Below are 24,492 nucleotides of genomic sequence, written 5' to 3'. Positions count from 1 at the left end.
GCCTGAAAAGGGTTTTTACTACAATAAAAATACGGATTTATGAGCCTTAGAGGAAATGAAGGTGTCAGAATAAACATGAAAAGCATGTTATCGTTGTCTGGCCAATCGTGAAATAGCTGTGTCGTCATCAGAGCTCGAGCAGCCGCTCTGGAGAAGCTGCGCTGGGAAAGGGAGCCAGCTGTTCTCTAATCGCTAATGCTGTACTTTGATGAAATACGTCACACTGACGTCGCGTCTGTGCTGTCTCAAGTCATGCAAAAATTCGAACCAGCTTGAACTGCTTCCTGGCAGCCGCTGATCGGCCTGCGCAGCACCGCATGAAGTCGAAAACACTATATCTGTCATGTTGGCATTATCATGTGACCTTCGACGTCATCATGAACACAAAAATCTTAAAGGAACCACCAGATTAAAGGGAACCACATTAACGGCAAAATACACATCAGGAAAGTTAACTGAATTAACAGTATTAACAGGCTGAGGTAAATTCGTTACCGATAGCTTGGCCTGCTAAGGCATGATGGAGATCACAAAAAAGGTTTCAAATGCTGACAACTGTTTTCTTGTTTAAACCTTAAACAAGTTAACAATTTATTCAGGTATTGTTAAACAAGTCCTGTTTAACCAAGGTTTACTACTTAAAAAGAGCGGACACACACTCTTTCACCATTTTTCTGAGCTCGTCCGTACCAGTCGCACAGCGTTATGGGATTTTTGACTCGCGTAGTGTCCATCGGTTGCATATTTCAAAATCTTGCTGGAAGCAGTACGCCATCTGGGTATTTCTCACCTACTGTTTCTCGCCTACTGAGAATTCGGACATACTACCCCTCTGGCGTACTCCCAGCTAAAAGACTGGAATAAAGTTGGTTTGACGTTGGACGTTCGATATTCACGGATATGCGGAAATTAAGGGACCGTCTCTAAAGTTACATAAGACATTTTTATACACGTTTCTAAGTTCAATAGCATTTGAAGGAAATGACTTACAGTCATACAGTCAACTGTAAAGTGTTCAACTAGGTGTCCGGTATGGCGCACACCTTTTAGATTTTTGATATTTATTAAAATAAACTATTAAATCACATTTAAATTTGACATGTATTTCACTGCAGAATGGCCCATACACAAAATATACCATGATTTAAAGCTCAATAGCATTTGAAGGAAATGATGTAGTCACACAACCAACTGTAAAATGTTCGTCTTAAGTGTCAGCTATAATTACAATAGTTACAAAAGGTTGAGAACCTCTGCTCTAGAGTGTATGGCAAGAACACAAACCTGTATCTTTTAAAAAGAGACTTAGAACTGTAAGAAAATGTTAACGTTCTGCAAAACCAGAACATTATACCATTTAACAAAACCCAAAAGTTTGGACAATTGAATTACTTAAATCATGTTCTTTTTAAAATCAGCATAGGCTTGATGAACAGTTGGAAGATATAGGCAGTGAGCAGATGTATTTGCTTTAGGATATTGTGACCTCATTCTCTTCAATGTCATGGAGGAAGTGAATGCTTGGGTGAGGTCACGTGTGTGTGTGTGTGTGTGTGTGTGTGTGTATTAAAAAAAAAAAAAAAGAAGAATTTATAGATGTCGCTGGTTCATCAGTAGAACAGGGGTAAGTGGGTAGTGGTTACCATTCTTATGAAAGAAAATAGAATTTAATTTTACTTTAAACATGTCACATGACCCATAATAACAAGGTACACAATTCTAATACTTGTAATATTATTCTGAATTGGACCATCTGAAGGTGACCATGAGGTTGTAACCCTGAGGTGAAGCGGCTGAAATTGTACCTTACACATTATCAAGTCTGTTATATTATGACAAGTGTCCTAACAATGTTTTTGTATTCTCTTTTAAAATGAAAACATTAAATTAGTCACATTCATTGTCAGTGCATTCATTTTCTGTACCGCTTATCCTTACTGGGTCACGGGGAACCTGGAGCCTATCCTTGGGGGCATGGGGAACAAGGCAAGGGACACCCTGGACAGGGGGCCAGTCCATTGCAGGGCACAATCGCACGCACACACACACACACACACACACACACAGGACACGCCCATCAGCCTACAATGCATTTCTTTGGACCAGGGGAGGAAACCAGAGTACCCAGGGAGAACATGCAAACTCTGCACACACAGGGCCACAGTGGGAATCAAAACCTCAACCCACTGTGCCCCCCCCCCCCCCCCCCCCCTTCCTTCATTGTATTACCTAAAAATATTTAAGAAATAAGTACCAAAATCATTTTTGTAATGTTTAAAAAAGTATGGAACATACAGTATTGTAGATGAAGGAATAATTAGCAAGTACTGTAAATCAAGGGAGTTACCCACAGTCAATTTGTATCACAACTGATAGGTATTTTTTAGAGGACATCTATTAGGACTCAAAAATTCCTTTACCTTGAATTTCAATAAAGAGGGTTCTCCGTGTTCCTTTTGGAAGAGACCGACAGATTCAATTCAGGCTCCGTCAGAGCAGAGAAGTTGCTGTAGGTGTAGTGCTGAGGGTGACATATGACCTTTGCAAGAGTAGCTGGATTTTCCGACATTGCCTCCAGAACCCCCCAGGGTTTTCAAACCTTTTTTGAGGCTGTTGAGTTTTCAAGCACTTAGCAACTGTTCTAAAGCCAAAGTCAAGAGAAGAGTATTTATATGAACAGCATTACAAGTGAAAATGAAAAACTATTAATCACAACATGAATATTGTTAGGGATTGCACACCTCTCAAATGCAGACCAGCTGTGAAAAAGCCAGTACCAGTGCAGTGTCCAAGGCAATCTTCCTGGCTGTTTGTTGGTCCTTGTTAACAGCAAACGTCCCAGCCAAATTTATGTAGGATACTATATTATTGTGGGCGTCATAATCCCCAGAAGCCAACTATGATGAGAAAGCAACAGATTATTAAGACAATACTTAAATAATTTAAAAAATGGATTCGAATTCGGAGTTCGATGGAGTAGGACACGAAGTTGGAGGCTCCTCCTGATTTCGATTAAAATTATAATTAATTTGCGCTTTTCGGTCATACAATAGATTTTGACTTATTCTACTCTGTTTCCTTGTTTGCACTTTTAACTTTGTGGTACGTTAAAATGTCTGGAAAGAACATAAAAACCCATGGTAGGATTCACACATGACTGAGGCCAAGTGTGCGCGCCGCGAGTGAGTCTCCTTCTTCCCCTGAATCTGCGTCGCCGAGCGATGACTCTGACTTCGCTGCACTCAGACTTGAGCTGCTGGCTTTACTGAGGAAGGACATCGCCGATATTTTTGAAAAGGAGCTCCAGGAGACTTTCAGGGTTGCACTGTCTGCTGTTCAGCTTGACCTGCAGGCTGTGAAAACACAGCTGGCTAGTGATAAAGTTGTTACCGAGACTACCATATCAACACTGAAAGGTACTGTTGGGGAAATGGAGCACACTCTCTCCGGTTGCACCGATGACATAGCTCACATGAAGACTACTATCGAGTCTCTCACTGCGACCATGACTCAATTAGAGAATAAATGTGAGGATTTGGAGTCGAGGTCACGGCTCAATAACATTAGGAAAGTGGGAGTCCAGAGGGCGCTGACACATGTACAACTGCTGCTGTAGCGGCCTTGTTAAAAGAGACGTTTGGTCTGGAGAAGGAGCCGGTTTTGGACCGGTCCCACCGGACCCTTCAGCCGAAGCCCAAGTCTGGCGAACGACCACGAGCTATTGTGTGCAGATTCCACTATCACAGTGACTGTGTTGACATTTTACACCGTACGAGAGAGCTCCAGCGGATTAAAGTGAGGGATTTGACCATCTTTATTTCAGCAGAGGAAGCAGGAGACTATGTTAAACTCTTGATATCAGGGTGAACTGTATCACCTACACAGCGGCGTCTTTTTTGCTCTTCTTTTATTTTTCATTTTTTGCACTCGGCCTTCCACCTGTACAGTATTCGGATTTTTATTGAAGATTTCGTCGTTGCATTACTTCACCTAGATTTTGTGGACTCACTCCTCTTAAATCTACTTCAGTATTAATGTGGTTCTCTGTTTTGAGGCTCTGACTGGGTTAGAGTTTCTGTTAATTTAATTATTAGTGTTTTTTCCTCGGCTTTACGTGCTACACTGTTATATTATTTCTTCCAAGTCTTTAAAAGTGTAGGACATTATATTTGTTATTGTGCGCAGACTGTTCATCAGACTTGAAGTCAGTGGGGGCTTTTTCTCTTACTGGAACTTTTTGTCTTGGTAATTTTCTTGATTAGTTCAGCTTACTCTCCGAGTTGTTTTCACATTGTGGACAACTTTTGGTTATTGTGGGAAACACTGCTGTCTCTTTTTTTTTTTTTTATGGAGACTTTGGGTGTGTGTGTGTTTGGGGGATTGTGAGAGTAAACAAAACATGCCAATGCTTTGAAGGATGTGAACTGGAACGGAGTAATGTTAGTCAATTGCGAATCTGTTTTTAGAGGTTTTAAACCTAACATGGTGAACAAATTATATTATAGAATTCAGGCAGTTTTACTGGGGTTATCTCATACAGTGTGGCAAGTAATAATCTGGAAAGACCTTTGTAATATCACAGTCTAAAACTGGATTTAAAGAGAAGCAAATCAGTAAATGAATCACATGTAAATGAATCACACGAATATGAATCACACGAAAATGAATCACATGAAAATGAATCACATGATTATGAATCACATGATTATGAATCACATGTAAATGTATCATATGAAAATGAATAAATAAATTAAAATGAATAAATGGCTTCATACAAAACACCTACAAGAGAGCTTACTCCTTGCAAGTTGATGCAAAGCATTGGGTCTGTAACCTCTTCAACAGCAATGACGGTAGACTAGGGCTGCACAATTAATCGAATATCGATCGCAATTACGATTTTGACTGCCCACAATTAAATGAACATGATCGACTGCGATATTAACGTTTAAATTTCATCCTCCGCTAATAGAAAACTCCACTGCAAATCACATCAAGCAAATCACTTACAGCCAATCACCATAGAGTGGCGCAGGGATGATGTCATTTTGTAGTGCCAAAATCCCGAAATTGAGTTAGCATTTTAGCCCTCGAGCTGCTAGCTTTGCTTCGAGCTCCAGCGCTTTGTGTGAGGAGAAATCATGACATTAACATGATACTAAATGGCACTACAGAGGTTGTCGGGGCTATTAAATGTCACCGTGCCAAACGGGAAAAAAATTTGCAGATAAACTCAAGGCTCTATAGTGCGACCATTTCACTCACATTTGTGACTGGAAAGTATTTTGTGCGACTGTGAATAAATATTTATTCTCACCGGTGCGAGTGACCTGTTCGGAGTTGTATAATACAATCAGGATAAAAACTACAACTCCAAAATGCATCTACACCACGCAACAGTTACTTTCACACTGCTTTTCATCTCCTCAGTCAACCGAACAAATGTGGAAATACTGCAAAGAAGCCATTATGATGACAAGTAACTATGTACATCATCTGATTCAACTTCCTAATTCACTTCATTTAAACTCATGGTTGCCAGATATCACTAGAAAAGTCAAATCCAGTTTCCATGTTTTGATTTAAACCCTCCCAAAACACAATATTATCAGCACACATGGACACTGTACTGGGGGAATAAATCTAAAACTGATAAACAAAAATAAAAGTGCAAAAATATTTTTTTTAAAATGTGCTTAGTTATAAATAAATAATTTAATATAAAAAAATAGGTATTATAATAACTTCATTAAATATAAATAAAATGAGAAATAAAATAATGTTTAATTACTATGGGTTGCATTTAATATAAATATGACATTGAGCTTAGTAAGCTATTCCTTAGAAAGCTATTAGCCTTTTTCCTAATATTGATCATTTTTGTGTTAGTCTACTTTTAATTAGGACTCTCTATTTTTTTAAGATATTTAAAAATAAATATTTTATGCTTGTTTATTTATCAATTAACCAACAGTATCTCATTGCTATTATTTTAACTCAATTAACAGTGACCATGAGCAGAGAGTTTACATTTAACTGTTTATGACAGACCTCCTGATTAAAGTTTAAAGTGTCTTTAAAAAAAATAAATGAATTAAGCAAGACTGTTCAAAGTCAGCTGTTATTTTTTAGGATGTAATCTATATTATAAAACAGATTTTAATCATTACAAGTGAAATGTGTCATGTTTTTGATGTTAAAATACATTCTCCGATCCCAGCTTAATGTGAAAAGACAACTATAATTAAGCCTTTTGCCTGCTGATTTCCACAAAAACTGCACACTCAGTGGTGTGTTCAACATTGCTGTTTGCAATACCCCAAATAGAATAATTAGCTCATCAATAGCATAGAGTTTGGTGTGACTACCTGTTTGACAGACATGTGGACTGTTATGGAATTTGTTCTTTGCAATTTCGTTTTGCCACCAGTGTTGCAGAAATTAGATACTTCATATTTAATGTTTTTTTTTTTTTTTTTCCACAGTGGCTTCACAGAGTGAACATAACTGAAATATTGATGTCACTTCTATTTAATATTTAATAATAATTAATAATAATTAATAATTAATACTAATTAATAATTTAAAAATGAAAACAGATATGCAGTACATGTAATTACACTATAGTTCAAATTCAAGGTAATTTACCTAATTTGTTGTGTTCAGAATCAGTATCACTTGATAGCACCACCTGTTGGCAACAGAAAGTGAGATGTTTTACATTCTGATGCACTCCTACCAACATATTCAAATATGCCAGCAAGTGGTAAATATGCTAGCAACATGCTAGAAACATGTTTCACTATGCTAGCAACACTTAACTAAGTGCTAAAGCAAGTTTTTATAACGCAAACATACAATGTTAAATCTGTACCAAACTTCACATATTTGATACGAATCTGGGTCTCAGACTATCTACATGCCAATATTGGGATAAATTCGCACCTTTAATATTTGTATACCGTGTTGATATTTCTGTAAAGCTGCTTTGAGACAATGTCTATTCTAAAAAACGCTATACAAATAAAATTGAATTGAATTGAATTGAATATTCAGTTATAGTCATAGCGCCACCTACTGCCAACAGGAAGTGACATGAGCTACACTAACTCAGACACTCAATCTGTTCAATCTGCACCAAACTTAACATGTTTTGTACAAAATCTGGGCTGAGGCTACATACATGCTAATATTCAGTTATAGTCATAACGCCACCTGCTGCCAACATGGACTGGCATGTTTTACACTAACTCAGACATGTTCAATCTTCACCAGACTTCACATATTTGATACGAATCCTGCCCTGAAGACATCTACATACCAATATTCATTCATCATTATACCGCCACCTGCTGGCAACATGAAGTGACATGTTAAACACTAATGTATTCCTAGAAACATATAAAAATATGGCAGCAAATTCTAAACATGCTAGCAACATGCTAGAAACATGTTAGAACATGCTAGCAACACTTAGCTAAGTGCTAAAGCATACTATTACTGCTATTAAACAAGATGTTTTTATAACTGAAGCATACAATGTTCAATCTGCATTAACTTAATATGTTTTATACTAATTCTAGCCTGAAGACATCTACATGCCAATATTCAGTTATTAGTCATAGCGCCCCCTACTGGAAACAGGAAATTACATGTTTTACATCATAGAACATACAACACTCCTAACAATATATAAATGCTAAAAAGTGTTTTAAAAAAAATGGAACAGAGTGCCCCTGGCAGAGCAGGCCCAACATGCATCCGGGTGCAAGGGCCCTTTCATTATTATTATTATTATTATTATTATTATTATTATTATTATTATTATTATTATTATTATATTCGTTGCATTTCATGCATTCGTGTCATTTTAAGGGCCTAAACATACGCGAAAACTCACGAAACTTGGCAGACGCATCAGAATCGGTGAAAATTTAAGTTACGGCATGGGCGTGGTCGAGGAGCTCCATAGCATCCCCGAATGTAGGCAATGGTCACGATGACGTTGCTCCGATGTGCACGAGATTTACCATAGTCATTGATCTCATCAAGTGCGACAAAGTTCACATGGTTGTATCTGACTCCGCCCAACAGGAAGTCGGCCATGTTGGATGAAATGTTGGATTTTCAAAGTTTCCCGCGGTGTTTTGAGAGACTTAAGATGGCTTAAAATCCATGAAACTTTACATATGCATTTGTCTTACGACGTTAACTGATGTGATGTTGCATTTTATCATAGTTGTGCCTCATCGGCTCCATTGCGCCCTCTATGATTTAAATGCACATTTGACACCTTTGGAATGCTCAAAAACCTAGGATACTTGGCACACTTATTAAAGTATGGCAAAATGATATTTATTTGGTCATTTAACTTAAGTTAGCGCTATGTTTCACCTACATGTACGAAATTCGGGAAACGTGTAAGATACCAATACGTACAAAAAGCTCTTTTGAACCCATACCCTAAACTCAACAGGAGGTCAGCCATTTTGATTTTTCTCTTAAATTTTTGCTCCTTTTTTTTGTCATTTCCAGGCCTCGTACTTTATATACTCCTCTTAGAGCTTTCATCAGATCGGCATCATATTTGGTCAGTCTCATCTAAAGGCACTGACGATGCTAAATTGCGAAGCTTTTCAGTTCCGTTTCAAAGGGAACTTCGACGTTGCATTAAGCATAATAGTATGGGAGCGCCCTTGCACGCGTGGCCGGTATCTGAAGCTTGTGCTTCTACTTATAGCCCTGCCACGATCAGGTGACGTGGCAATTAAGCGCATCACATGATATATGTATATATGGCACCTGTGAGCCACGCTGCCAGCCTTATTATCTTCAGCGAGACTGCATGTCTGTTGTTTGTGTGACAAAAAGATGCTTCATTTCTACTCTGTATTTTCTCAAAATTTCTAAACTTTTCTATCCCTTTTTAAAAAAAAAGAAAAGATAAAGAAAGAATGAGCAAGAAAGAATTCAGAAAGTGTGTTACGCCTTGCTCCCATTTCATCACGGGAGGAGATGGACTTCACTTTCTTTGTGAAGTGTTTGGGCGTGCAGCATGCAACGGCAGCCATGGAGGGGTCTGTCTGTCAGCATTGTGAACATTTCACAATTAGGCAGCTCCGCTCACATCTCGCTCTCTTCTTGTCCAAAGGGAATTGGGCTTCAGAGCCTCGCGGATCTGTGCCGGCCACTGCCGCGGCAGCAAGCCAGCTCAGGTCCTGGGGATCTCGTATGGATTTGGAACAGGACCCGGAGACGAGCGCTGCTCTATCTCTTGCGCTGTCTTCCGGGTCCGGCTCTCCGCCTGACTTTGGAGCTCCCGTTGCAACTTCTCCTTCCTCTATGGAAAGCCAAAACACCCTCACTGACTCTGAGGATTCGGTAGAGGGTGCCATTGCACCAAAAACCCGACAGCAATATAAAGAGCTGCTTGAGGTGATTTGTTTTAAATGCACATTTGACACCTTTGGAATGCTCGAAAAGTCAGGATATTTGGCACACTTATTAAAGCGCCACCAACAAAATTTCACCAATGTGCGCCTCGCGCTACATTTCACCTACATGTATGAAATTCGGGAATCATGTGTAAGGTGCCAACACGTACAAAAAGATATCTTGAACCCATACCATAAACTCAACAGGAAGTCAGCCATTTTGATTTTTCTCTTAAATTTTTGCTCCTTTTTTGCCATTTCCAGGCCTCGTACTTTAACGTACTCCTCCTAGAGATTTAATCAGATTGGCATCATATTTGGTCAGTCTCATCCAAAGACATTGATGATGGTAAATTGTGAAGCTTTTGAGTTTTTGCTGCACGATGTGGGTGTGACGGACTCACAAATTTCAATGTTTCGCCATGAAAAAGGAAGTTGTTATAACTCAAACATACAATGTCCGATTTGCTCCAAACTTCACATGTTTGGTAAAAGTTCAGGCAAGAAGACATCTTTATGCCAATAATCAGTTGTAGTCATAGCACCACCTACTGGCAACATCCATTTCCAGCCCACGTATTTTAACAAACTCCTTCTAGAGATTTCATCTGATCAACATCATATTCAGTGTAATCTAAATGCGTTGGCTATGACAAATTGTGAAGTTTTTGTGTTTTCGTAGAAGGGCATGTCCGTGGCGTCCTGATAATTTTCGATATGAAACAAATCACATTTTTTAGGCTTGAAAATTAATGCAACTTTGGACACACCTCAAAAGTGGCGAACATTTACATCTGATACAGGTTTTTAGAATTAAGTGTGGCAGAATGGCTCGATAGCGCCACCTACAAAATTTCCATGATGTGTTTCCACTACATTTCACCTACATGTACGAAATTCGGTACACATGTAATCTGCCAAAACGTACAGAAAAGTCTCTTAAAATCATGCCGTAAACTCAACAGAAAGTCAGCCATTTTGATTTATCTCTAAAAATTTTTGCCCATATCTTGCCATTTCCATGCCTTGTACTTTAATGAACTCCTCCTAGAAATTTCATTGGATTGACAACATTTTAGGTCAGTCTCATCTAAAGGCCTTGATGATGCTAAATTGCAAAGCGTTTGAGTTTTCTCTGCATGGCTTGGGCGTGGCGGTCTCACAAATTTTGATGTTTTGCCATGAAAAGGGAAGTTGTTATAAGTCAAACATACAATGTCTAACGTGCTCCAAACTTCAGAAGTTTGATAAAAGTCCCACCCTGAAGACATCTACATGAAAATGTTCAGTTATAAACATAGCGCCACCTGCTGGCAACATGACCTGTCATGTTTTACACTCAGACATACAATGTTCAATCTGTACCAAACTTCCCATGTTTTGTACACAACCTCGGCGTGAGGCTATATACATGCCAATATTCAATTATAGTCATAGTGCCATAGGATTCATATCAAACTTCACGTTTGATATGAATCCTGGCCTGAGGACACCTACATGCAAATGCTGTTGTAAATTTTGTCATAGAGAAAAGATATTTAGTTCCTCAGATTACTCTTCTCATGTTGATCACCATGCATGTCTTACAGTGAGACTCCACCCATTACAGTAGTCACATTTTGAAATGTACAGTATTCAGTTTTTTTGTTACTCCTCAAAGAAATTTTGTCCAATTCTTACCAAAATTGGTTCAGATGATCAGTGGACAAATCACTAAACAGAATTTTGATATATTTTGATCATATCTGTTCAAATGATACAGTATCTGTTAACCTTCTAACTAATGCTTTTCTCTGCTCATTCTCACCTTGGATACTCTCCTCAGTATCACACCAAAGCTGCATTCTCTGTGATAAACAACAAGCTTTAGTTCAAAAGACCCTATGTTCGATTCCCATGGAATGCAAGTTCTTTAAAGTGTCTTTAATTGTTTGTCATTTGGTTCCATTTTTTTGTCGCTCAGCATTGCAGTAAACATTGAACCTCTTGCCATGTAAATAAATGCCTCTGTTCTGTTAATTTCCTGTTCAATCTTATTCTCAGAGGTGCTTCTGAACCTATCTTTTATTCATTCATGTACATTCTATTTCTCCTCTTCGTGCTCTTCAGGCTCCACATTGCGCTTACTGTGGTGCTTAGCCCCTTTAACAGGTGCTTAGTTCCTTTGGTGCTTAGCCCCTTTAATCACTGCTTGAATCTATAATTAGGGTCCAAGCACCAAAGGAAGTGCGTAGGCACCTATTGTATCAGTTAGTTTTCTTCTTCTTATTATTATTATTCTCGACTGGGAGTCTATGGCAGCCCTATGAACCATAAGTAGGAAAATTATGAAATTATCAGTGGACAGACCCGCACAAAAATGAATGAACAGAATTTTGATATTCATTTGTTCAAAAGATATGACCCAGTGTCTGTTAACATTATAACTAAGGCGTTTCTGTGCTCATTCTCACCTTGGAAGCTTTCCTCGGCATCAAAACAAATGTGTATTCTCTGTGTGGTGCACTTTAATAAACGACAAGCTTCACTTCTAAAGATTCTTGGTCCTTTCCTGGTGCCAGTTCTTAAAAATGTCTGTAATCTTGTCATTTGTTTAATTTATTTTCCATTAAATGCTGCTTGCACCTTTAATTTAATGATTCTATTTGGTGAGCTGTTGCATTGGCCTGAATGTTTGAGAAGCCAATGATGCTCTGACTCCACCCCACTGATGTTTACTGACAGCTTAGGACAGAATGAAATAAAACTCTCATTATGAATTAAAAGCCTGATTATGAAATGAAAACAGGGCATTATGAAATTATTTTAAAAAAGGCCATTTTGACATAAAGGAAATTTGACGATGTTTTTGGAAAAATGAGTATAGTGAAATGTTTTTTTAATAATCAGTAATATTTATTTTATTATTTTACAATACATTGATTCATATTTATTGCTTAATTTACTCATTTTATTATTTATATCATGGGCATTATTATTTTATTTTATTATTTTTTTTACTAAAATGGCATTTCATGTAATCGGATCGATTAACTATTCTCTATAACCAATAAGTAAGTCTAGTTTGGAAAACCACACCAGCTGGCTGTTGGGTGGGCCGCCTGCCATTTTCCATCCAGCAGCCATCTCTCCACGATCATATAACCGCTATCAACCAGGGAGGGTGAAGGCTAAAAAGTGCTTCCCCTAAGACAATTGAAGCTAGCCAACTGCATCGTTTGAACTTCACAGAGCAGCATAAGTGGGCTGGTATCCTCAGCATACAAGTTCACAGATGGCCACAGGGATTGAATTTGTGATCTCTGGATGACAGGGTGAACACTTTTCTGTTGCATCACTTGGGAGGGAAAAAAAGCAACCTTAAATAAACATACACTGAATCTGTTAGTAGTTATATCATACATTTTCTGTCAAACTGTCAATCAAAGTGTTGTGTGTGATAATTTATGACCCTCTGTGCTTCCCTGACTGGCAGGTCTGTAGGGGTGGTCCACTGTATCAGCTGGTCAATCTGGCTCCTTTGTGTCTGGGGGTGTTGTGGAGAGGTGTGTGGGGGGAATAGCCCCCCTCCCAACAAAAGGTGTTTATGTTAATGAGTTTGGTTTTTGGTGGGGTGAAATACGTCTGAAAAGAAATAATGTTTTTAATATGGGGATGTGTTTGTGTTACTTTGTGGCGTTATTTCGTTTGTGTAAACACATTGTTAGAAAAGCATGATGTTTGAATGTGTACATATATGAGTAGAATATTTGTTTTGTGAAATAAGTGAAAACAATTGTTGATTATGTTTTAGGGATCCCGGTTTTCCTTTGAATAAAAAGTTTAGGAGTTAAAGCGTCTTTAAAAAAAAAAAAAAAAAAAAATCTGTTTAAAATAATCGTTTGTATTGCATACATTCTAAACCCAAACCTTTAGGATGTAAAAATGATTAACAGAGCTGTTTAAAAAGAATCCATATTGCTATGCTTCCCCCCCAAAAAAAACACATAAAAACTTTAGGAGGTAAAAATGGTTAAAAGAGCTAGAGGGCTAATTTATGGCCTCGTCCTTGTCAGGCCTGCGTTTCTCTAGGAGTGCTTAATTTATGGCCCTTTGTTTCTTCCTGACCAAAGAGTTTTTTTTATAACCAGGGGGGTTCGTGGTGTGATCCTACAGATTGTTTATGATAATGAGTGTCTGTGGGGGTGTTAATGGCTTTACGACACACCCTACAATAGGTATGCTTTATGTTTAAAAGTAGGGTCAGTTACGCAGAAGTCTCTAAGATCTCGGCTGTGTATCAGAGCGCTGTGTAATTTTAGGCGAATCGTCGATTCTCGTTTTAACTCACCGCTAAAGCTTTATATATTATTTTGGAGAATACTTCAAAGAGGAGATGGCTGTCTGTCGTAACAGTAAGTGTTTTGTTTTATTATTATTATTATTATTATTATTATTATTACACATTGTTAAGAATGTTTTTATTTATAAACGAATTTATGGGTTTATTGTGGTGGATTAAACGGGTATCTAATGCTACAGGTGATGCTGACATTGTGTCTATCCCGGACATCGTAGACGAAATCAAGTTTCTGAACAAGGCAAGCGGCACGTACGTTGTTATTCTTTATAAGTGTTCGATCCTATGTATGACGTGTATGTGTTTAATGATTTTACTTTATTTTACACAAAGGGGCGAACACAGAAGTCCCGCGAGTCAGGTTGGAAAACCCCGTGTTGGGTAAGATCTGTAATAATGAGATATTTATCTGTTAAAAAGCGGTTTAAGATGTTCTCTTATGTATTGTGTTCGTTTGTTTACTGTTCAAGGATTGTCAAATCTTGTAAACAAGATCGCTGCACCCGAGTTCAAAAATAATGAACCGCGCGCTATAGACTCTTGTTTGGACTGGAATCAGGAGCTGTTTGATTCGTGGGACGCCTGTGTATTTACCCCGGTTCCTGGAGACGATCTGCCTTCAAACCAAGAAGCATTTGGTCGCGAGGCTACTGTTATTATAGACAATAACAGAGACTCGGCGGAGGTGATATGAACCGGGTTCAAGGCCATCGAGGATCGTATTGCTGGATTTGAAAAGACTTTTGCTAGCGTCACCGAGCATCTGGACGTTATAGAGAAAAATCAGCGTCTTTATAATCAAAGTGTTGTGGAAACATTACAAAACCATACCATCACACATAAACAAATCATAGCAACCCAGAAGCTTCTTGCTGGGGAGATTCGTCGCGTTGATCACAAACAACACCTGACGACGGAATTGTTAAAACAGTTTGTACAGTTGGTTAAAATCAAGAAACTCCGGTGAGTTGTACAATAAGTATTTTATACCCCTCTGTGTGTGTGTGTGTGTGTGTGTGTGTGTGTGTGTGTGTGTGTGTGTGTGTGTGTGTGTGTGTTTATTTATTTGCTGGTTCGTATCGGGTTTACTGTGTGTGATTTTTTTTTTTTTTACTAGTTTTTGTTTCCATTCAAAACAAAATCTGTAAAAATGTCAAAGCGGTGTGGTGAAAACTCGTGTAATCTGGGAGCAGCAATTAAATTTAGAAGATGCGACGACGATGGTCTGTATACTTTTGAACAGCGTGGCAATACAGAGACATTACATGGTTTAATTCGGACAGTGGAGGATCTGAATAGACAGCAGTCTACCACCAATACTTTGTTGGACTTATTAAACAGTGTTAGATCAATGGCTGAGGTTCAAACAGAACCACTGCCTAAATCGTTGTTAGACATCGGTTCAAATTCGTTGTTAGACAGCGATTCAAATTCACAGCAGGTGGGGTGGTGGACAGACAGTCACTCGTTTAATCCTTCGGAGCCAAATTTTGGGTTATCCGAAGCCGCTATTGAGTCTATCGTAAGAGAGGGTGGGTCCGTTGGTGGTTATACGGTGGTACCGAGACGCAGATTTAATGGATTGGAGATACGGCATCGTATAAACATGCGTGTGATAACCGCTCCAGACCTGGCAGCGTACGCTATATTTCTGCATGATATCATGTCTGAAATAGTGTCGTTTTCCAGACTGCTGGCCGGCGATGGGGGCTTAATCAACATTACCTTGAGAGGCCCTAGTCTACCCTCTGACGTTAACGCTGTCTTGTCACCTGATAACGTTTACGATTTGCACATATTCACACAACAACTAGAGAACATTATGCAAAGTAATTCTGACGTACGGGCTGATGAATGTCTAGATCTGAACGTGTCTATAGCTCTCGGTAAACACGGTGGTGCTTATCGAAAGATACGTGATTTAGTTCATAACGAGGTGATTGTCAGAAACAGAATGAATCTGTTCTGTCCCAACAACATATCTAACAATCTGTGTTTTGCGATCTGTCTGTCACATTTTCTACAACCGCATTCGCCATGTAGTGAACTTGAGTCGTTAGCCGCGTCTCTACAGAAAACTGCAGGGTATTCGGTACAACAAAAGATAGGGTTTAATGACATCACACGGTTTGAACGGTTGTTACATGTTAAAATAGTGGTGTTCCATAGGACATGTTCTGGTCTGTTGGAACACTTTACGAACAATGACGAGCCTCATAATAAGACCGTGTTCTTGTATCTACACAACGAACATTATTTCTTGATTAAGAACCTAAAAGCATTCATTGGTACACCATATGTGTGCGAATACTGCTATCATTGTTTTACTAGCCGTAGAGACCACAGGTGTAAATACGTTTGCGATGTATGTAATGCACCTGATTGTCATAAATACGTTGGCAAAACGAGGCAATGTCACGATTGTTTGCGGTACTGCAGATCAGCCTACTGCTAAAAAGCGCATAAACAAACACAAACAGGACAACAGTACGCTCAGTGTGATGTCACTAAACACTGTCAGAAATGTAATAGGCGATATCACGTCAACGGAGCAGCACCAAAAAACATGTGTGCCCTGCAGAACACTGTATCCATTGTAAAGCCTAATTGGTTAATGACGGAGTACACCAATGTTTCATACAACCGATAAAAATGGAACCACCTAGACAAATACATTTATTATGATTTTGAGACACAACACACGGACGGTAAACACGTAGTAAATTTCGTATGCGCCATTACATTTAAAGGGGAAGAGTTCACAGCCGCTGGTACAGACTGAATAGATCAACTTGTTAAAAGGTTTAGACAGCCTCATTATCAGAATTACACATGGGTTGCACACAACGCTTCAGGGTTTGACAATTTTATACTATTGGAATATTTTGCAAAAGCAGGCCTAACACTCCAAATTACTATGCAAGGCTGTCGGATCATTTTAATGTATGATAAGACATTCAAGCAACGTTTCATCGATAGCTACTCTTTCATCCCTATGCGTCTGTCCATGACATCCGCCGCGTTAAATCTAACCTGTGCTGAGAAAGGTCATTTTCCACATCTGTTCAATAGAACAGAAAATGAAGACTGCGTTGGCCCATACCTTGATAAGCATTTCTACGGCTATGAGACAATGTCTGACAAAGAGAGGTTTGACTCTGTTTGATGAGTGGTATGTTACCGTGTCGGGTAAGGTTTTTGATTTAAAAAAATAGAGCTCGCCATGTACGGCAAGAACGATGTCGTTTTACTCCGTGAGGCATCTATGAAGTACCCTGACGAATTCATACAATGTTCCAAACTCGACCCATTCAGATACACCACTTTAGCAGCGTGCTGCATGGCCGTGTATAAAACCCACTATCTACCTAAAGACACACTAGCTCTGACCCATAACAATGCATACACAAATCAGAACAAGACATATTCAGCCGTTTCCATTGAATGGCTTGAATTTGTCAAAACAACACGAGGCGTGAACATTCAGCACTCTTTAAATCATGGAGAGATGGTGATTGGAAAATATCATCTCGATGGTTATTATGAAAAGGATGGTGTCAAATACGGTTTCGAATTCAACGGATGCATGTTTCACGGACATGAATGTCGTTATAACCCAAACCATTTACATCCGTTATCAAAAGTGCCCTACGGTTTGCTCAGAAGACAGTTTGATGATAAGGTCGAAATTTTGGAAGAGGCATATGGTCTCGATATTGAGGTGATGTGGGAATGTGATTGGAATAACGCTAAACAGAACGATGTCGCTGTAATGGCGTTTATGTCCACTTACACACATCCTGAATGATTGAAACCGCGCAACGCGCTATTTGGTGGTCGTACTAACGCGTACAAATTGTATCACAAAGCCGACAATAGTGAAAAAATACGATATGTCGACTTTACAAGTTTGTGCCCCTTTTGCCAGGCCAAAAAATGTTACCCCATAGGACATCCACAAATAATTTTCAAGGATTTTGAACCTCTTGAAAATTATTATGGGTTTGTCAAGGCTACAGTGCTACCACCACGAAAACTGCTTCACCCCGTCCTTCCCTATAGGACCGGTGGTAAGCTTATGTTTCCACTTTGTCGTACATGCGCCGAACATCACAATCAGACAGACCCGTGTGGTCATACTGATGAGGCAAGAGATATTTCAGGGTGTTGGGTCAGCATAGAGCTGTTGAAAGGTGTAGAAAAGGGTTATATTGTAACAAACGTGGACGAGGTGTGGCATTTTCCACAACGGTCAGAAACTTTGTTTTGTGATTATGTTAAAACATTTTTACAATATAAACAAGAGGCCAGTGGTTTCCCCGCACACGTTATGACAGACGCAGACAAGTAATCCTACATCTCAGACTACTTTGAGAAAGAGGGGATTAAGATGGACGCCGGTAAGATAAGTCGCAACCCAGCACGGCGTTCTATGAACAAACTTCCGCTGAACTCACTTTGGGGTCGTTTCTCCATGCGTGAAAACTTGCCGTGTACAGAGTTAATTTTGGACCCGGAACAACTTACACAGAACATAATCGGTGACAGGTATGATGTTAAACACTTTTCCTACATTTCAGACAGCGTGGCTCTAATTCAGTGGTGTTATGCGGATGGGAAAGGGGGGCAGACTCGCGACATCAACATCTTTCTTGGGGCTTTCACAAGAGCTCATGCCCGTCTAGAACTTTACGAATTAATGGACAAATTGGGTGACAGGCTGTTGTACAGTGACACAGACAGTGTGATCTTCACATCTAGAGAGGGTGACTGGGAACCTCCGTTGGGCCCCTATCTCGGTAATTTAACTGACGAGGTTGGAGCTCATGATCATATTGTAGAATTTTGTTCAGGCGGACCAAAAACATATGGCTACCGCATTGCGAAGGGTAAGGTATGCATGAAAGCCAAAGGTGTCACGCTCAATGCAGTAAATTCAAAAGCCATTAGATTAGACACCCTGATTGGACTTGTCGATCACTACGTCGTGGGGGAGGATAATAGTCGTCATGTACTGGCATACACAGATACCATTGTACGTAATAAAAAACAATTCACACTACACAACAGGTCAGTTGTTAAAAAGTTTAAGGTTGTGTACAACAAACGCGTACTGCTCCCAGATTTCACAACGATCCCATATGGCTTCTGACAATCTTTTTGGACATAGGAGAGAGAGATAGTTTGTATATATTGTAACCGTAGTTTTGACAGGTATAGGTCAAAGGTCAAAAAGATACACATTCTAACTCTCTATATCTAGATCAAAGGTCATGATCATAAAAATATGAATAGTTATGTTAAATCTGGATCACATCCATTCGTGACCATACATGGTGCGGCCATGTGTGTTTTTCCGCCCCACACACGTTGCACACATGGTCCTTCTTTTCACATAGAATATGAAACTCTCTGTGGTAGGTCATAAAAATATATATAGTTATGTTAAATCTGGTTCACATCCAAATCGTGACCATACCTGGTACGGCCATGTGTCCCCCCCACCCCCCCCACACACACACACACAAGTTGCACACTCATGTTTTTTCTAACACTCTGTGGTAGGTCATAAGAATATATATAGTTATGTTAAATCTGGTTCACATCCAAATCGTGACCATACCTGGTACGGCCATGTGTCCCCCCCCCCCACCCCACCCCCCCCCCACACACACACACAAGTTGCACACTCATGTTTTTTCTAACACTCTGTGGTAGGTCATAAAAATATGTATAGTAGATATTAAATCTGGTTCACATCCATTCGTGACAGAAACGTTACCATACATGGTACGGCCATGTGTATTACACATCCAAACAAAAATATGACGCACACAAACGCACTTTATTTTCACATTATTTAAAAGGAATTTAAGTGTTATGTACTAAATTACCATAATTATGAGCACAAGTTGTTAAGTTGACAATCATTTTTAAATTTATGTTTCTCCATTTAGATTGTCTGCAGTAGAATGCAGTCTTTTAATCCAGGAAAAATGACTGCCTTTAAGTTTTATAACAATAGTAAGTAAAATCCAGCGTGATTTACATTACAAATCTCATACGTAACATCTCTGCAGGATTTATAGACGTTAAAGCACTGAATGAAATGAACAATATAGACAAAAAATAAACACTCTGTGTCTACTACTTTTATCTCTCATAGAACTATCCACAGTCCAAAGGCTGTGGAGCTAGAAGGCTACGTGTGCGAATGACAAAAGATTTTAAAAAATAAAATAAAAAATGTATCAATACATGAAATTAGATTACACAATGTAGTTGAGGTTTACATGAATAAGCAGAAATGTAATCATGCTTATCTTTCCTATAGCACAATTGAAAAGCCCTCTCTAGATGAACAGATTTGTCAAATGAAACTTTTTCCTTCTTATCCACTGCTACGGTAAACTAAAGAGTGGATATTCAAATTACACTGCTAAATATGACTAGCATTAGCTACGTGTAGTAGTGCAAAATAGTACATCAAATGTATTAGCAGGTGTAGCCTATACACGAATCCACTATTGGTCATATCACAACTGAGAACATGCCCCAAATTCATTGCTTTAGTAGAATTTAATGGTAAGTGAAATGATAATCACATTGTAATGTCCTTAGTATTTGTTCAGTCTACAGGTCCTCTAACACTCTGTTAAATGAATAAATGTAAATGTACTACAACGTAAATTTTGTTTTAAATCAATTAACGCAGAAATTACACACAATATTAAGTTGATGTAATTATCAACATTATTATGTCAACACCACTCATCAAAATAATGTGTACAACTTTAAATATTTAATTAATTCAATAAATTAGATTTTTATTATTTATTTATTTTTAATTTTTATCTTGCAACCCCACATTAAATTTAGATTGTGGGGGTTTGTTTTGTATAGCTCCGCTGTTAGAAAATACATGATGGTTGAATGTGAACATAAATGAGCAGAATGTAAGCTTGTGAAATAAATTAAACTTTATTGATTGCACTTTTTGAGAAAATGGCATGACTTTGAATAAAAATTTACTGAAATAAATACTCTAAAACATTGATATACCCAAAGAAATGTAAAAAAGAAAAAAATAATAAAAAAAAAACTTTTTACATACCTTCTAAATAGGTCCCTTTAGGAGGTAAACGTTTTAAAGACGGTGTTTTATAAGAAACGCGCGTATTACATGCCTTCTAAACCTAACCCTTTAGGATGTAAAATGTTTAAAGTGCTGCTTAAAAGAATCGAGAGTTTTGTTTAAACTAGAAGACACATTTTCCGGGGAATGTCTTGTAGGCCTATACACAGTGTCCTACACATCTGAAGTGTGTGTGTATGTGGGTGTGGGGGGGTGTGCGTGCGTGTGTGTGGGTGTGTTAGAGAGAGAGAGAGAGAGAGAGAGAGTCGAGTGTTTCCTGGGGGTTTGCTGACCAGACTGCTTACAGTGTGTTTATGTTAATGAATTAAGGTACGAGTCGTGTGTTTTAGGGTTTAACGATCCCTACCAATGTGTACATTTGTGGTTTAAGTGAATCTTTGTTTCTGAAATTACTTCTGTGGTAATTATCAGTTTGTGTAACTAATCTATCAGAAAATACTAGACCTGGTGACTGAATGTGGTAGATGTATTAGAATTTTGGACATGTTATGCATGTGTAGCTCCCTATGTGTATGATCTATGTGTAATCCTTCTGTCAAGAAATGAGCAGACTGAGGTTTGTGAAATAATTGAACTATTTATTGGCTACGTTGTTGAGAAAAACACTGTGATGTGTAAAACATTTCTACAGTCCTTCAAGGCTGTATGATGTCGTTGTTCTCTTTTACTGAAAGAAAGGTCAAAACCATCGGTGTTATTCGTTGTGAAGACTGAAGTGACAATATGTCTGAAGAAAATGAAAATATGTATTACATATCCTACCTGCTAACCAGGTTATTTTAAGGGTGAAAAAACCTTTTTTAAAGACGGTGTTTTAAAAGAGTCGTGCATTTTGTTTAAACTATAAACAAGATTTCAGAAAATGGTACGCCAACGAGGATACTTACACAGAACTATCGCTAAATACATAAGCTTTTGTCTATGCTTTGACATCCCATGTCCCAGCAGTACATTTATGACCTCTGATGACCATGTGGGTGTGCGGGGGGTGGGTGTGAGAGAGAGAGAGACACACAGGTGTTCTTTCGGGGGTTTTGCTGACCAGAATTCTTACAAATGTGTTTGTTAACGAATTAAAGGGAGTCGTGTGTCTCAGTGTTTAAAATAATGGTTAAGACGTCGTAGTTAAAACACAGAAGAAACTCTGCAACTATCTGTTACAATGTCTGCTCCGAGAAATCCTAATACCCTTAGAAGATTGCTGTGTATTCACCAACAAGAGGACCTGTTGAAATGAGAGAGGACCTGACTTTTGCTCCAAATTTTTTTTTTTTTTTTTTTTTTTTTTTTTTTTTTTTTTTAAAAAAACCCAAGAGATTAGTTTGACAATTTATTAATGAAGGTAATGTAAAGACGTTGTTGTTTAACCCTGAGCAGGGCGTCAACAGCTCCAAAGATCGTGTCTTAAGTCCGAGGGTTTAGTTAGGAGGTAGAAAAACATTTAAAGATGATGTTTTAAAAGAAACAAGTGTTTCATCCTTAATGGTAAAAAAGAAAAATGGTTGTACTCCAATATGAAATAAAACGGTGGAGACACACTGAGTACACTTCTGTTCCACAGTCTATAAGGATCCCCAAACTTCATGTAGTGTGGAAAAATATATACACCCTCCGTGACTACGTTACTTAAGGTTTAAACATTTTTATTTTGCGATGGCAGCAAGACAAAACGGTTGTGCATTTGGTATGTGGTGATTTTAGAATTAGGCCCCAAATGTCAAATATGTTTTGTGTATGGCTTCGTCAGGCAAAGATCACGATGGTATGGAAAGAGTATACAAGAGTAATTGGGGTGATCTAATGCTTAGGACTTGTACAGTACTTCAGCTCGGGAACGTCCCACCATGGCGTTCAGAGAGGCGTTATCTATGGTACACGTATATATAATATAGATCAGATCACCAGTCTGTCTTTACCCACTCCTGATCTGGGGGTGGGTGGGATGGGGATAACAGTTCAGGCATATTTCCAACAGAACAGAATATTAGACATTTAGTGTAAACTAGTGAAAAAAAAAAAAAAATCTCTGAAACATTTCAGTGAAAATAGTGGTCCATATTTAATGCATTATATTAGAAATGATAGTACAGTCTTTGTTGATCAGTTACCAACTCATACTTTATAATAATTTGTTTAGGAGCATCTGAATCTGGCAAATAACTTTTATTGCATTTAGGCATACAATAAAAGTTAATAAAAAAATTAGGAAGAAATGACTTGTGCACTACTGCTGCGGATATTAAGTCAAACCATTTTGTTCAAACTTCAGCATGACCCATAGAGAAGCAGAAACCTATGGCACCTTATGAATACCATGTGAAGGATTACGTTGACTCGTCCCTTACAGTTACAAAGACATGTCCCTGTGCAGGATCACCTTCGCACCAGCATCGGACCCCTCTTATCCCATTTCAACGTATAAGAAAAGGCAAAATGTAATATAAGATGTATTAGAATATATTTATAAAATATAACTCATTATGAGGAAGAAACATAAAATATTATTTAACAAGGTCTGCCGTTCAGCCCTCTTAACTGTAAGAGCATCATCAGTATTGTACGGCAGTTGGGGAACAGTAGTTAGCTTTCAGATGTCAGATATAAAACAACTTTTTGAGTCACAGTGCCAAACTACTGGTATTATATTCGGATCCTTCTTTTTCAGCATGAAGGACCGGCATTTATTTAATAGACAGATGGTACAGCCATATACTTGGTCAGAGGATTTAGGAATTTCTTTGAGAAAGGTTCATTGTTTTTGTTCTTTTATCATAGCTTCAGTTTGTATACTTACTTTGGTTAGTGACTTAAACTGTTTTATTAGGTATGGACAGATTTCTTTAACAGGGAACGATGATAGGTGAAGATTAAGTTGGTATGCGTGTACAAAATAAAACTGTCTATATGTATATTTGTCTGCTATGTATCTGTTTAAACACTGCTGTAATGGCGATATAAAGAGAGAGATACCCATTTACTAATTCATAGAACCCCTTTCCACCTTTTCAAGTTCGTTATACATTTTTCTTTTCAAGCATCGTGTTCAGACATTGCAAATCATCAGTCTGAAGGTTAAGGGTTACTTAGATTTTTGCTTCTTCAGCATCAAAAAAAAAAAGTCTAAACATTAATCTTATTATTAAACTCAGAAACAATATAACTGTCTGGTTGTGATCATAATAAAAGGCAACGTGAAAGGTGACTTAATTCCCAATGAGATTTCTCTATGTTCTCTATGACCTTTCTACAGTATATGTCATTAAGTCCTAGTGTCCAGCCATCATTACAGCACGGGAGAGGAAATCTCGTTCATCAGATGTGCGATGTAAGTCTAGACAATCTGATAACAAACTACACACACAACATTTATGTTGAGAAAATTCAGATTGATCTTTGTTCCCAAATAACATTGGATCAGATCCATAGTTTACAGCATCTGTCCCACACGTATTTAATCTGTATTACGAGTACTGAACAAGTTAGAGGAGGAGAAAATGTAGATTTACTGTTCATTGGAACTTTATTGTTTATTTAGATCTGTCTTGATTCATTTTCATATTCAT

The 24,492-nt window shown here is 38.3% G+C and overlaps 1 protein-coding gene across 2 annotated transcripts in view; it reads left to right on the top strand.

Moving 5' to 3' along the window:
- LOC128628833 (uncharacterized) overlaps nt 1–24,492 on the top strand; it is a 25,937-nt gene extending 1,445 nt beyond the window's left edge. Inside the window, exons 2-3 of one of the 2 annotated variants that reach the window (XM_053673769.1) lie at nt 3,125–14,154; nt 14,244–24,492. In XM_053673769.1, the coding sequence (XP_053529744.1) occupies nt 14,924–16,228 (1,305 nt within the window). In that variant the 5' untranslated portion in view covers nt 3,125–14,154; nt 14,244–14,923 and the 3' untranslated portion in view covers nt 16,229–24,492. Of the gene's footprint in view, nt 1–123; nt 14,155–14,243 lie in introns of those variants that run through there. The other variant, XM_053673768.1, reaches the window with a different exon arrangement.

The sequence above is a fragment of the Ictalurus punctatus genome, chromosome 20 (assembly GCF_001660625.3).
Source record: "Ictalurus punctatus breed USDA103 chromosome 20, Coco_2.0, whole genome shotgun sequence".
Lineage (NCBI taxonomy): Eukaryota > Metazoa > Chordata > Actinopteri > Siluriformes > Ictaluridae > Ictalurus > Ictalurus punctatus.
The sequence above is the reverse complement of the archived record's forward strand: the minus strand, read 5'-3'. Positions and strand labels throughout refer to the sequence as shown.